At 36.8% G+C, this 14,807-nt stretch overlaps 1 protein-coding gene across 6 annotated transcripts in view; it reads right to left on the bottom strand.

Annotated features, from left to right (window-relative positions):
• The window catches only part of ASB15 (ankyrin repeat and SOCS box containing 15), a 37,697-nt gene extending 22,958 nt beyond the window's left edge, over positions 1–14,739 (bottom strand). For 2 of the 6 annotated variants that reach the window (XM_001148119.7, XM_009454124.5), the window contains exons 1-6: positions 14,635–14,739; positions 12,325–12,505; positions 7,888–7,948; positions 1,901–2,009; positions 231–283; positions 9–140 (exon numbers count right to left, since the gene is read on the bottom strand). In XM_001148119.7, coding sequence (XP_001148119.5) covers positions 9–140; positions 231–283; positions 1,901–2,007 — 292 coding nt within the window. In that variant the 5' untranslated portion in view covers positions 2,008–2,009; positions 7,888–7,948; positions 12,325–12,505; positions 14,635–14,739. Of the gene's footprint in view, positions 1–8; positions 141–230; positions 284–1,900; positions 2,010–4,125; positions 4,251–7,887; positions 7,949–12,324; positions 12,506–14,634 lie in introns of all 6 variants that reach the window. The other 4 variants (XM_009454123.5, XM_009454132.5, XM_016958091.4 and 1 more) reach the window with 3 other exon arrangements.
• Between the last annotated feature and the right edge of the window lie 68 nt (positions 14,740–14,807).

Below are 14,807 nucleotides of genomic sequence, written 5' to 3'. Positions count from 1 at the left end.
TCTCTTACCATCCAGAACAATCTCAAGTATTTGTTGAATAGGTTGAACAACAGCTTCATGCAATGGAAACCATCCTTTTTCATCAGCTTCATCCATTGCATATTTATATTTTACATACTCCTGGAGCTCAAGAATGTGACCTAAATTAAACACATGGACAGATGACTAATCTCTGTTTTTTCAAGGCGGAATCTCCAGTCCATCCCACTGTAGATAGTACACCCATTTACCTTGTTTTATGGCCTCCACAAGTTTTCTGTTTTGAGCACTTAGGGGTACAAATCTATGAGATAAAGAAAAATCATATTTATACTAGATACTAGTGGTATAGTTCAAGGAACCAAACATTTTAATTTATATTGCATTTTAAAAATTAATTTTGATAATCAAGATCCAAAGGAGATGCATACAATTGATTTTATCTCCTTAAAAAGTAAATGTATGGGAGTCAGACACAGAGCATATTTATGATGCATTGATCTAAGAATATTAGTGAAGATGGCAAAATAGAAGATTACAATGCTATCTCTGAGATATCTCAAAGCAATAAAAAAGGAGTAAACAATTGGAGTCAGATTCAGAGGAGCTAGGTTCAATTCCTAGCCTTATTTTGTGATTCTGGGGAAGCCAATTAGCCTTTCTGGATGTGGGTTCTTCATCTGCAAAATGATGGAATTAATAGAAAGATCTCTAGGTTTTTCTAATTTTAAACACTCTATGCTCAAAAAATGTTTTTTGCTTTGAACTTAATAATTGCTAATAAGATACTTACTTGGGAGCTTATGATCTAAACTACATATGCGAGTTTTAAATCAACTGTTCCACAAGTGAAAATAGGCAGGGCATTTACTAAACAAACTCCCAATCACTGGCCCAGCAGGTCATGATTTAAACCCTCATGGAGGTTTTCTGGTGTGTGTGTTTGTTAAGTGGAAAGAAGGAATTCCATAACAAATTTACTTAACTCTGTTAAGCAGAAACATCTGCTAGCATACCAGGGTTGTGAATGCCTTCCAGGAAGCTCTGAAGTTCTAAAGCTTGTTGGAGATAAGGGAGAAATTCCAGACCAGAAATTTCAGTGTACTACGTCTATTTTTTCAAAGCTCAAAAGCAACAATTTTTAAACACTGGATCTCTTCAAAAGTACTACTAAATTCCAGAATACAAGATTTTAAACACTATAACAAAAAGTAAAGGTAAGCTAGTTTATTTCTGTCAGACGTATAATGTGTTTTTTTAAGAAAGAAATTTACTTTTGCAGTTTTAGACTCGATAAATCCTACCTACATAATACATCACTTTTAGGTATATTTTAATTTATTAATTCTTGTCATTTGGGTAGTAGATAATCAAATAGGTGGTAGTTTGTATATTACTTTGCCATATAGAATAAAAGTCCACAACTCTTCTCTCATTCATTAACTAATGGGCTACATGGCTTAGCATTATTCTTCATATTTTAAACATACAACAATGGAATATGTTACCTATAAAGGGTTAGCTGTATCAGTAGCAGAATGAGCTCTAGAGTGTACAGACCTCTGTATACCAACCTGTCTGTGTATTTGTTCTATAAACTGTACTTGCAAATATGTTCAAATTACTCATTGCCCTTTGTTAATCTATATTAATTTAGAAAATAGGCAATTCTATACAACCAAATTCATCTAGGAATTTTCCACATGGGGTTTTTCCTGTTTTCCACATGAGGTGAGGATTTGTGGAAGATCAGATTGCTAAAACTTATGAACAGTGGCCCTTGGAAAGCTGTTAGATTCCCTATCAGAAAGGAAAGGTCAATTTTCCTAGAGGAGGAATTAGGAAACGGTATTCATTTTATCTTACAACAAAATGAATGCCATAAAGAAATTTTGCCGAGGATAGTTGGTTTGAATACTACCTTTCAGGACAAAGTGCAGTCTTGCTGGCTTCAATGGATTCTTGAATACTTAGCTGAATATCATAACTTGTAAGATGGTCTTCATCAGGGTCATCATTAGTATCCATTCCTGCATATAATTTTGAAGGAGACAAGTTCTTATTATCAACAAATGGCCCAAAACAGTACATAGAGTAAACATGGAAAATGCATAGTGAAAAACTAAAATGCATTTTCCTTTCCCTAGTTAACAAATACAAATGTGGGTAACATTTTAATCCACATTACATGCGAGGTCCATTTTATTAACTTAAATGGTCTAACTGTTGAAACCTTTAATGACCCGCCCTTTGAGCATTTGCACTTTCTAACTTTTGACTTTTTTTTTTTCAGTAATGACTGCAGTTGGGCTTATAAGAATTCACTTTTTCCTGAGCTTCTGATTGATGTCAATTTTGGTCCATCAGTTTTCTTGGAGAGTGTGTACATAACATATTAAAAGCTTAAAAATTGATCCAATGAGGATACGATGGATAATGGCTGTAATGGAGAACAGTCATCCTGTTACATTCCTTTTTTTTTTTGGAGATGGAGTCTTGCTCTGTCGCTTGGGCTGGAGTGCAGTGGCGTGATCTCGGCTTACTGCAACCTCTGCCTCCTGGATTCAAGCAATTCTCCCTCCTCAGCCTCCCGAGTAGCTTGGATTACAGGTGCACACCACCATGTCTGGCTAATTTTCATATTTTTTTAGTAGAGACAGAGTTTCACCATGTTGGCCAGGCTGGTCTCAAACTCCTGACCTTGTGATCCCCACCTTTGGGAGGGGATCTGTAAACCCCTCCCAAAGTGCTGGGGTTTACAGGTGTGAGCCACCATGCCTGGTCCCTTTTACATTCTTCACAAACCAGCAATGGTCAGCTTCAAAGTCTGACTGGTCTCAGAGCATCATTTGAACATTGTGATAAGGACCATTTTAACTTCATCCATAGACCGGAAACCAGCCCTACTATAGAGTCCCCATTCACTCCCTTACACAGTTCTATTACAAGCCACTGCTCTTGACTGGCCCACCTCCCTGAAGATAATACAGAAAAATGTAGATTAGTCTTCATTTGCTTATTTATCCCAAATATCAAATTAGGAGAATGAATTTACTATTTTACTCTTTACTATTGAGTCAATTGCTTTATTTTATTTAGAGAGGACATTTAGTAAATATAGAAATAAAATTTCTATAGCTGAGTTGACTGGCTAATATGAAATTATCTTTGATTGATGGTACTTTTCAAGCCTTTTATAGTCTCTATATGAAATTTTACTTTATAGTATGTCTTCTGAATGAGAGAAAAACAAAAGAGTGCTCTGCAGGCAATTTCCAAAACACAGTTGACACATGCTTTACCTCTTCTCATTCTTCCTCAAGGTTGGATAATTTCAAACTCTATACCTGCTAACATCCAAGGTCTCTAACCTGTGGACAGACTGTGCATGAACTCAATGGCAATATTATGATTAATTGTTCATTGTTCTATATCAGTGGCCTTAATATCACCTCAGAACAAAAGGTATAGAATAGTGCTAATGTTCAGAGACCACACACGAGATAGTCACCATGCTCCACCAAGCATGTTCCCTGACACTGTGGTATCTCAGTCTCCTCAGAAGGCACCCTAGAGATCTTATTCACCACGTAGATGTAAATGGTATTTTGCTTTTTAATTTATTGTTTATTGGCTCATTGTGTGTCTCCTCTCCTTAGAATGTAACTCAGTAAAAGCAGGGAATTAGTCTGTGATCTCAGTGCCAAGAGAAGCGTCATCTCCTGGTTTGTGCTCTCTAAATATGTGTTGAATAAATGAATTAATGAATTAATAAGTGAGCATTGAAATATAATTCAGGCTCTTCTTTGTTCTTAGAACTGACCATTTCCTTTGGATATGGAGTTTCTTTTTTTTCCAACTAAACAAATTTGATTGTTCACTCTGTGCTTAGCTTCATTTGTCTCTCTTCTGTTCTTTTACATAATATTTCTCTTTATTCACGAGGCCCTCCAGCTGATCCCCATCCATGGCTGGCACTGTGTCAAGGCTGGCACAAGACATTCCTCCTATATAAACTCTCGGTATAATTCTTCAGTTCCTCTCCAGCCATCTTAATCTGTGAATATCTCCTCTTATGTAATATTTTTCCAATGTCTGGGTTTATACTCATTCATTCTGTATTTGCTTTACAAGTTATTTACATACTTGTGTTTGTGTTTTCACTTGGACCATTGGTTTTCTGAGAGGAAACAAAATCTCTTCTTTTCTCTATCTTTTCCCTCTATTCCTTCTCCTTGTCAACTATTGCAAACAGCTGCTGTCAGTGGTCCCTGGAATAAAAGTTGTTGACTCATTACTAGCAGACAAGTACTGAATCTGTCAGCCAGCACCAGTAGATGACAAAGTTCAACCTGTGGCCTTGCCTGGTGACTTTCTCAGTGATATTACTGGGGTGATAGGGGGGATTGTATGGCTCTGGGATTAGTAATAGGATACAGAGCCTTTCACCTATTTAAATCACCAGCTTAAATCTAACCCTGTTTGAAATTTGGGCTTTCAGTGTATGAGAGAGCACAGGCTCCATAAAGAACTGAGCTGGCCTGTGGAAAGTATTTTATTTTAACGTTTTTTTTTTTTTTTTCCTACTATCACAAAGGAAGTTCCCTAGCTTCCTGTTTGGTATCTCTAATGACAGTAGGGTGAAAATGATCGGAACACTTTCTATGCAGAACAACGCCAATCTAGCACAGGTGTCTCCAGCCTTTTCCTGAAAGCTTGAGATGAAGTGAAGATCTGCATGCAGGTGTACTAAGGTGCCAGACAGTCAGTCAAAGGAGCATTACTGGAATGGACTTAAAGACGTCAAGACACAATGATAAAGGCAAGAGGAGAGTACCTTATTTATCTAAACCTCACATAAATTTATCCTTTAGATAAATAAGAGTAACTTATTTATCTAAGACCAGTTCAGTTCTCTATGGAGCCTGTGCTATCTCATAAATAAGAGTAACTGGCCGGGCACGGTGGCTCACGCCTGTAATCCCAGTACTTTGGGAGGCCAAGGCGGGTGGGTCACGAGGTCAGGAGATCGAGACCATCCTGGCTAACACGGTGAAACCCCGTCTCTACTAAAAAAAAATACAAAAAAAATTAGTCAGGCATGGTGGCGGGCGCCTGTAGACCCAGCTACTCGGGAGACTGAGGCAGGAGAATGGCGTGAACCCGGGAGGCGGAGCTTGCAGTGAGCCGAGATCGCGCCACTGCACCCCAGCCTGGGCGACAGAGCGAGACTCCATCTCAAAAAAAAAAAAAAATAAATAATTATTTATCTAAACCACCTTGAGTGGCGAGGACTCAATCCCACCTGAGGGCCAGCAACAGTCTATGGGAAATTATTTCTATAAAGCACTACTCAGAAGCATGAGGAAAGGCCAGACAATATTTTGACATCTTTAAGGTATATGTATGGGTATCCCACTTCTCAGTCTAGAGAAAATTGACTTTTCTTTTTTTTTTTTTTTTTTTTTTTTTTGAGATGGAGTTTTGCTCTTTTGCCCAGGCTGGAGTGAAACGGCACAATCTTGGCTCACTGCAACCTCCCCCCTGCCGGGTTCAAGTGATTGTCCTGCCTTAGCCTCCCAAGTAGCTGGGATTATAGGCACCGGCCACCATGCCTGGCTAATTTTTGTATTTTTAGTAGAGATGGGCCCCCCCAATGTGCTAGGATTACAGGCATGAGCCACCATGCCTGGCCTAGAGAAACTGACTCTTAATAATAATTTGCCATTTAACGTTCAATCTTGTTCTAGAGAAGACCACAAGATAAATCATTTGTTCTCCATAAGTAGCTGATTTACAAAGTAACTGATGCAATCATATTGTACAATCAGCCTCTTCATTTAAAGCACTGGTTAACCTTGCTTAGGGTTGTGAAAACATTTGATGAAAGCTATGGATTCTCCCTCCAGAGGGACACATGTCCACTCAAAATTTTGCATGCAATTTTAGGGAACTTATGGAATCTCAGAGGTTTTTTCATGTTCTCCTGGTAAAAAACCACTGAATTAAGGATTCCTAAATGCTAAATGCCAAATATATTCCTCAGATATCAATAAGTTTTAGTTTATTTTACAGATAGGCTATGTTAAATCCTTAATTCAGATAGTGAGAAAAGGGAACTTTGGTGATCATGTAAATTTTTTGATACATTTGGCAATAGTAATAATAACCATAAATTATCAAGTGCTTGCTTTGTTTCAAGCACTGTGCAAAGCATTTTGCATACATTAGCTTGTTTTAAATTCTCATTCCAATTCTATACTGTAGGTATTATAGATTCAAGAGGTTAAATGACCCACCAAATGTCCCAGAGCTAATAAGTAGAGTCTGGACCGAGCAGGAAATACCTTCACTTTTAAGGTCTTTCAGAAGTTAGAGGAAAATGTCTCACAGTCTGTTGCCTTTAAAAGAAAACACTGTGATCTTGCTTTTAACAGCCAGCTTTTGATGACAATCACTTCCAAAAATAAAAAATAGCTTCCAGGGACACATAAATCTTTTTCTTTGGCTTCATGCAATAAGGCTTTATGTTACTTAGGGTGGTCTGAGGTTCCTAAGCTTGCCTTCATTCTGTACTTTTTGCCTTGGAGTCTAAACATCATGGTCCAAACAACAGGATCAACATACCAGTTGGTGCCTGACTGAAATGGTGAGGAGGTTGGTAATGTTGCAAGATATGATGCAGGAGTGAACATGAGTATATGACACCTTTTTGCATCAGTTTTGCTAAACTGCCTCCAAACCATGATCTGAGCTAATGCCTTCCTGTAAAGGCAGCTGATAAATTTTTGACACCTGTCAGAGCTTCCTTTGAAATACAATAGCTCCCACAGCACAGAACCAAGGTTCTCCCTTTCCCTGAAAAAGGACGAATACAACTTTCTTCCTCATGTATTGTTTAGCTGGTTTACTCCTGCTTACATGCAGATCTGTTTTCTCCACCTACCCTCACACTCTGTCTTGGGCATACCAAACCGAAACCATCTCTATGAGTCCTAAACAAGGCTGGCCTTGAGAGTAAGCAGAGTGGACAGTTGCTTCCATGGTGCAAGGAAGGGCTCTGTGTCTATAAATAACACACTGCCCCCAGCACCTGTCACATCAGTGTCATTCTATTGCATCAGCAAGAGATTCTGTCCTTTAGGGCTTATTGTTCCATCTTCCAGTGTCCCTTTTAAAATTTAGATAGCAACATACTGGCCCCTAGTTTAGAACCAAGATGTCTTGGGATAGTTACTGGAGTACCATGAGGCTGGGAAGATGGCAGAAAGTTTAAGGCTAGGATCTAGTGGGAAGTGATACGAAGGGACAACAAAAGAGTCAATAGAATACAATTTGGTTTTCTTTACAATTTTATCCAAGGCCAGCCCAAATAGAAACCCTGGGGTTCTGAGGGAGATGCAGGTTTCGGCTGTGTGGATTGGGGGACACTGATTCCCTGGGAATTTTTCTTTTACCTTGAAGCTGCAATGATTCTCGAGTGTTGAGCTCATCTACTAGAGGTCCCTGAAAGAATCATCAGGATTTATTCTATCAGAGGAAGGGCAAGAGTTAAAAGACATTTTCTTCTTTTTTTTTTTTTTTTTTTTGGTACGGTAAAAAAAATACAGTTGTTATATACCAAACAATACTAATTCTCATTTTTATGCACTTTGATCATTTGTATGCATACTTTTAAAGATGTGGAGAAATCAATATAAATACAATCCTGTTATAACTTTGCTTTTTATTTGGTGGCTGAATGCTTATTTTTAAAGAATTGCATAGCACAAAGTAGCAAATCACATGAATGGATGCGTTAGGATGATTTAAACAACAGAATCAACTAGTTCCCCAAAAATTTCAGATAGAAGTGTAACTCTGTCAGAATTGGGTTTTACCCCACAGTCACAGGTAACTTTTACTTACAAGCAATAAGTTACAGCAATTCCTTCTTTATGGTATTTGCCTTTTCTACTGAAGAGAAATCCTAAGCATGATGGGGAGAACTAAATCAGTTTAAATAGCATCTTTCTTAACAGCAAAGTATGTTCTTCTGATATCTTGAAAACATGCACACACACAAACAATCTTAGTCCAAAAAACAAATGCTACTTTTATGTTACTTCAAAGAAACACAACTCAACATTTTAGAAAAAGATATAAAAGGCAAAATGATCTGTAGAAACTAAACATGATATCTGGCACGGGATAAAAACTCAGTATTTACTAAATGAATGAATAATTGTATAATTCAATACACACAACTCTTAAAATTAGCCTTGTGTTTCCTTTATAGGTCACAGATATATTTTTGCTGAATTCTCTTCAAATTTTGGGGCTTCACTGATTGATGCTTAATTTCTATGCAAATATACTAATGATAGAACCTGTTTAGTAGTTTTGTTTATCTCTAGTTTCATATTACAAAAGTAAAAAATTTTAATGAAATTAGTATGAGGACTAGATAAAAAAATAAAATAAGAACAAGAAAAAATAGAGAAAAAAGAAAGTTTTACTCTTTACTATTGATTTCCAAGTCAAATTTAATTATAACAGAAATGTGGGAAGACGCATGTTAGCTTTTGAGGACTACACTCATAACAGTTTAGGAAGGAGCTTTAGACTCACAAACTCACAGGTTTCTAGGGGAATATAAACTTACAGAATAGCAAAGAGTTAAAGGAAGATAAGCCCATGAAAAGACAACTTATTAGTAGACGTGCCCTGATCACAAGCTAATGTGATATAATGATTTTTAAAAGCCCTATCCTTCTTCTGTAATTCTACGTCTAGGAAGAAGGCCGGGCCTGGTGGCTCATGCCTGTAATCCGAGGACTTTGGGAGGCTGAGAAAGGTGGATTGCCTGAGCTCAGGAGTTTGAGACCAGCCTGGGCAACATGGTGAAACCTCATCTCTACAAAAAATACAAAAATTAATTGGATATGGTGGTAGGCACCTGTAGTATCAGCTACTTGGGGGGCTGAGGTGGGAGGATTGCTTGAGCCTAGAAGGTTGAGGCTGCAGTGAGCCACGTTCATGCCACTCCACTCCAGTTTGGGTGATAAAACAAGACTCTGTCTCAAAAACTAAATAAATAAATAAATAAAAGAAATAATCAGAGATGTAAAAAAAGATGTGCATGTGAGAATGTTTATCTCAGCTGTGTTTAAATTGCCAAAACATTAGAAACAACATAAATGTCCCAAAATAGGAAATTTGTATAAGACATAATTGTACACATACAAATGGAATACTACACAGTTATTAAAATTCATATACTTGAAGAATATTTAACATTATATGTAAAGTGTCAGTTTAAGTATGATGTTTATTTAACCAGATATGAGTAACCACTTTTAAGGAACTATGATGGATTTTTCCCCCAACTTTATTGAAGTATAGTTGACAATTTAAAATTATATGTATTTACCGTGTACAACTTGATAATTTGACATATGTATACATTGTGAAATATTCACCACTATCAAGCTAAGTAAATTGTCCATTCTGGCACATAGTTTATCTTTTTTGGGGGTATAGCTATTTTAAAAAACAGTACAAAGGTTTCTCAAAAATTTTAAAATAGAACTACCTTATGATCCAGCAATCTCACTTCTGTGTGTATATATCCAAAGGAATTGAAATCACTATCTCAGAGAGATATCTGCCCTTCCATGTTAGTTGCAGCAGTATTTATAGCAGCCAAGATATAGAAACAACCTAAATGTCCATTGACAGATGAATAAATGAAGAAAATGTGCTGTGTATTTACAATGGACTATTAACCTTAAAAAAGAAGAGAATCTTGCCATTTGTGACAACATAGATCAACCTAGAGGACATTATGCTAAATGAAACAAGCCAGGTACAGAGAGAAATATTGTGATATTTATCTGTGGAATCTAAAAAGTTGAAGTCATAGAAAAAAGAGTAGAATGTTGGTTGCCTGGGGCTAGGAGGTGCTGGCCAAGGGGTACAAATTTCAGTTAAGCAGGATGAATAAATTCTGGAAATCTAATGTACAACAATGTAACTGTAGTTAACAATATTGTATTGTATACTTGAAATTTGCTAAGGGTGTAGATTTTAAGAGTTTTCACCACCAGTAACAACAAGAAAAGTGAACTAAGATGGACTTTACAGAGGCAAAGCTTACAAAGCCCTCTCAGGAAAATTAGCTTAGCATCTACCTCTTAGGACTGAGCAGGCCAGGAACCTTGGTGACCTCAAGAAGAGAGAAGATTGTACAGGAAAGCAGGTAGAACTTGGTGAAGAGAGTTTCTTGGTGTGGGAAGGAGCAGAAATTTGAAAGAGCAATTCATTTATCTGAATCGTCCAAGCAGTGGCTTCATTACCTAAGTTATTGTGTCTGTCTGCATGAAATCAATAGTTTATTTTCCATTAATTAGTGAGTGGTGGCTCCTGAGAAAGGTGAGGCCAGTTACAGACAATAAAAAAGCTACTTTTGGTTTGTGCAATTGAGTTGTAGAGTGAGTAAAAAATGTTTTGACTACATTGATTACCTATAGTAACAATAAAAATAATATCTCCAGACTTTTAAAACGTATTATTTTTTTAACTTTCATTTTAAGTTTTATCTTAACGTTTGTTATATAGGTAAATTGTATATTGCAAGGGTTTGGTGTACAGAGTATTTTATCATGCAGGTAATAGGCATAGTATCTCATAGGTAGTTTTTCTATCCTTGCCCTCCTCCCACTTTCGACCCTCAGGTAGGTCTTGGCGTCTGTTGTTCCCTTCTTTGTGTCCGTATGTACTCACAGTTTAGTTCCTACTTGCAAGTGAGAACATGGGGTATTTGGTTTTCTGTTCCGGTGTTAATTTGCTTAGGATAATGACCGTACAGCTCCATCCATGTTGTTGCAAAGGACACAATCTCATTCTTTTTTATGGCTGGCTAGTATTCTATGGTGTATACGTACAACATTATCTTTATCCAGTCTACTGTCATTGTGCATTTAGGTTGATTCCATGTTTTTGCTGTTGTGAACAATACTGCAGTGAACGTACGTGTGCATGTATCTTTATGGTACGGTGATTTATATTCCTTTGGGTGTATATCCAAAAATGCGATTACTGGATTGAATGGTAATTCTGCTTTAAGTTCTTTGAGAAATCACCAAACTGTTTTCCACAGTGGCCAAACTAAGTTACATTCCCACCAGCATTGTATAAGCATTCCCTTTTCTCCATAACCTCGCCAGCATCTGTTATTTTTTGACTTTTTAGTAGTAGCCATTCTGACTGGTGTGTGAGATGGTATCTCATTATGGTTTTGATTTGCATTTCTCTAATGATTAGGGATGTTGAGCATTTTAAAAAGTATTATTCTTATGCATATACACATAAATATTCATATACAAATATATATGCATATATTCTCTCCAAAAATATTCATTCCTGGCATAATGTATTTTGTTCAACATGACAAACAATCCTGTCTGGTGCTCAAGTCAAATTTTTTTCCCTTCAAAATTGATTCAAATAATAATGAGTCACTGCATTTTTTCATATCTTGTTTTGAAATCATGTACAGGCCATTGATTTCTTTCTGTTGGAGGCACTTGAATATAATGGTTGAACCTTTGTTCAAATGCTGACCTGCCTGCATTAGCTGCCTGGTTAACTGTGTCTGACGTGTCACAAGTAGTCAGTAAACATTACCTGTTATTATTCTGTGATTGAACTCCTGTGGAATGGGAAAGTAGGATTCTAGTACTTTTTGAAAGTTTTAGTTCTATTCCTTACCCTTGAATATTGACCCTGACACCCCCATTTTATTTTCTTCTCCCTCCTTTTCCCTAGAATCACCAATTTTCAGAGTTAAAGACTGTCAGGTAGCCCCACCTGTAAATTTTATTTACAACATGCCCAATAAGTAATTGGTAGCCTCAGTTTGAACATCAAAGTGTCAGGGAGTTTGCTATCTCCTCACACGGCGCTTCTTCTTTAGCCAGCATTTTTTTTTTTTTTTAGACAGAGTCTCCTTCTGTCAACCAAGCTGGAGTCCAATGGCATGATCTCGGCTCACTGCAACATCCACCTCCCAGGTTCAAGTGATTCTCCTGCCCCAGCCTCCCGAGTAGCTGGGATTACAGGAGCCCACCACTATGCTGGGCTAATTTTTGTATTTTTATTAGAGACAGGGTTTCACCACGTTGGTCAGGCTGGTCTTGAACTCCTGACCTCAGGTGATTCTCCCCCATCGGCCTCCCAAAATGCTGGGATTATAGGCATGAGCTATGGCACCCGGCCTAGCCAGATTTCACAATTAGGAAAACCAGTGAACTTGAATCCACTCTTCAAAACATTATCTGAAGATAATGTTTCTACTTCTCTTACCTTTTTCTGGTTCTCTTTCTCAGAGCTACGCTGAGAAAGTATTGTTCCTCTGCAACACAGGAGCCCTGTTAATATCCCCCAGGAAGGCTGTCAGATCTCCACTGAGCTTTTTCTTCCAGAGGCTGGACAACTGCTCTTCCTATAAGATGGTCTCACCTCCTGCACTGTCTTGACTGCTTTCCTGTAAACACATTTGTTTATCCATTTCTTTCTAAAAGTGACACTGTACCACAGGCTCTGAAGGCAACACAACAGCTACAGTCAGACCAACACAAGTTTAAGTGGGTGTGACCACTTCCCTTTTCTCAAACACTATACATCTGTTAATTTAGTCCAAGTTCAGATAAATATTTAGGCTATTATGTTACAGACTTGATTTAGACCCCAGTATCCCAAAGATCTACAAGTCGTATGTTTTCCCCACATTGTTTTCTGTGCAATTGTATGCAGGACCCTATTGGACTCTATTTATTCCTATTACATTTTATATTTTTTCAATTTGGCCTTTATTTCCTTCTGCTAAAATTGAATGCATTTTCTATCTCTCCAAGTATTGTTTTATTTGCTGACTTAATAAGCATGCCTTCTATATGTCCTTAAGCTCCACTGATAAAGATAAATGTTGAAAAGAAATTGGCACAGGACAGAGGCCTCTATGTTGACATTGATCCATTATTTTGCACCCTCTCAGAAAAGGTGTTTATCCAGCTACAAATCCTCTTAAAGACACCACCACCTAGTATTAATGTCTCCTTTTTGATAATAAGACCATCATCAAGGAATATTGTCAAATACCTTGTTGTAATACAAATGCACAGTTATCTATGATACTACATTCCTTTGCTCTGCTAATCAAAAAGACAAAGGAAAAGAATTAACCCACCAATTCTTAGTCATTATTTTTTTCCTAAGGATGTTCAGACTATCCTATTTGTCCATGCAAAAATATACATTCAATGTCTGTTGTGTTCCACGCACAGGGCTAGACACATATATACAGGATCCATGCCCTCAGGGAGTTTTCTGCCTTTAAATAATGTATTTTAGATTTTTCTCCAGAAATAATACCAATTTCTCTTTAAGGTTTAGCACAAAGTCAAGCACATAGCATAGCAAGTCTTTAATAAGTATTTTTATATTGAGTTTAATAATTATTATAACTAATATCTATTCAGTGTTTACCTGTGATAGGGATTACACTAAGTGCATTAAATGGATGTCACTTAATGTCTATGACATAATTCTCCCCCACTTTACAGATGAGAAAACTGAAGCACAGAGTCATTAGGTAACTTACCTAAGCCCACATATCTAGTGGGCAGTGGAGAGTGGGCTATAGCCCAGTCATCTGACAATGGAGGCCACACACGCTTAACCAGTATACTCTAACTATGACTCAGCTACTTTGAAGGAATTAATGAAAAGAGGGTCTTATTTTGTAACCTAAAAATTCATAAACCTGAGAAAAAGTTTTCTCAAAAAGTTTAAGCAACTACCTAACAAATTCATCCAACAACTCCAGAGGAAATATAAAACTTGTAGGCAAATTTCTATTTGAAAATAAAATATTCTCATAAAATAACTGGTGTAAAATTATAATTTTTATCACAATAACTTAATAATCTCAGCACAAAGGAGTGATAAGATTTTTCTTGTCCACATCACTGCTTTACTTCATGGAAGTCAAATCATTTTAGATATAGAAAGCTCCTTAGAAGTTAACTGTGCATTTAAGAACAATATGAGTGATGATATCAGACAAATTTTAAGGACTTTCCAACCTTTAGATTTTGTGATATAATTTGCAGGAGTAAATTTCCAATTCTATTCAGTTTATTTTTTAAAAAATCTAACTAATTTAAAGAAATGTTTCAATCTGGGCAGAAAGCATTCATCTTTTTCAACAAGTGATGAAAAAGCCTTAAAAGAGATTTATTTTATTTATTCACAAAAATTATTTAATTTTTTTTTATTAGAAACCAAGAGGTGAGCTGAGACCCTTCTGGGATTCTATAGTAAATATATTGACATGTTCTATAAGGATACTCATTCTTAATCTGTTTTTCTCATGATACAATTTTTTATGCTTAGTAATTATGCAATTGAGTTGATATTCTATAAGCAAACAAATTCTAGCTTTATTCTCTAATTAAAAAGGCTCTAAACAGGTAAGCCCGTAGGTGATCAAGCGGAAAGAAAGTAATGAGTAGCTACTATAATTTGTATTTCCATCTGTTTAAAATATTACCAATAATGAACTATTCAATAAGCTAGTTGGTGAGGTACAGATCAAATATTTCATAATCTCACCTTTTGGAATGATCATCTTGTCATTCTTATCCAGGGACTTGCCTTCCTAAATCAGAGGAAGTGCCCTGGAGCCAATGTGTGCTTCTGTGTATCTAAAATTAAGTATCCAGTTGGTGGTTAAATTAAGACCTGACCTTGTACAACTGAAACATAAGCGGTCTCTGGCACACGGT

Source organism: Pan troglodytes, chromosome 6, assembly GCF_028858775.2.
Source record: "Pan troglodytes isolate AG18354 chromosome 6, NHGRI_mPanTro3-v2.0_pri, whole genome shotgun sequence".
NCBI classification, from domain to species: Eukaryota; Metazoa; Chordata; class Mammalia; order Primates; family Hominidae; genus Pan; species Pan troglodytes.
The sequence above is the reverse complement of the archived record's forward strand: the minus strand, read 5'-3'. Positions and strand labels throughout refer to the sequence as shown.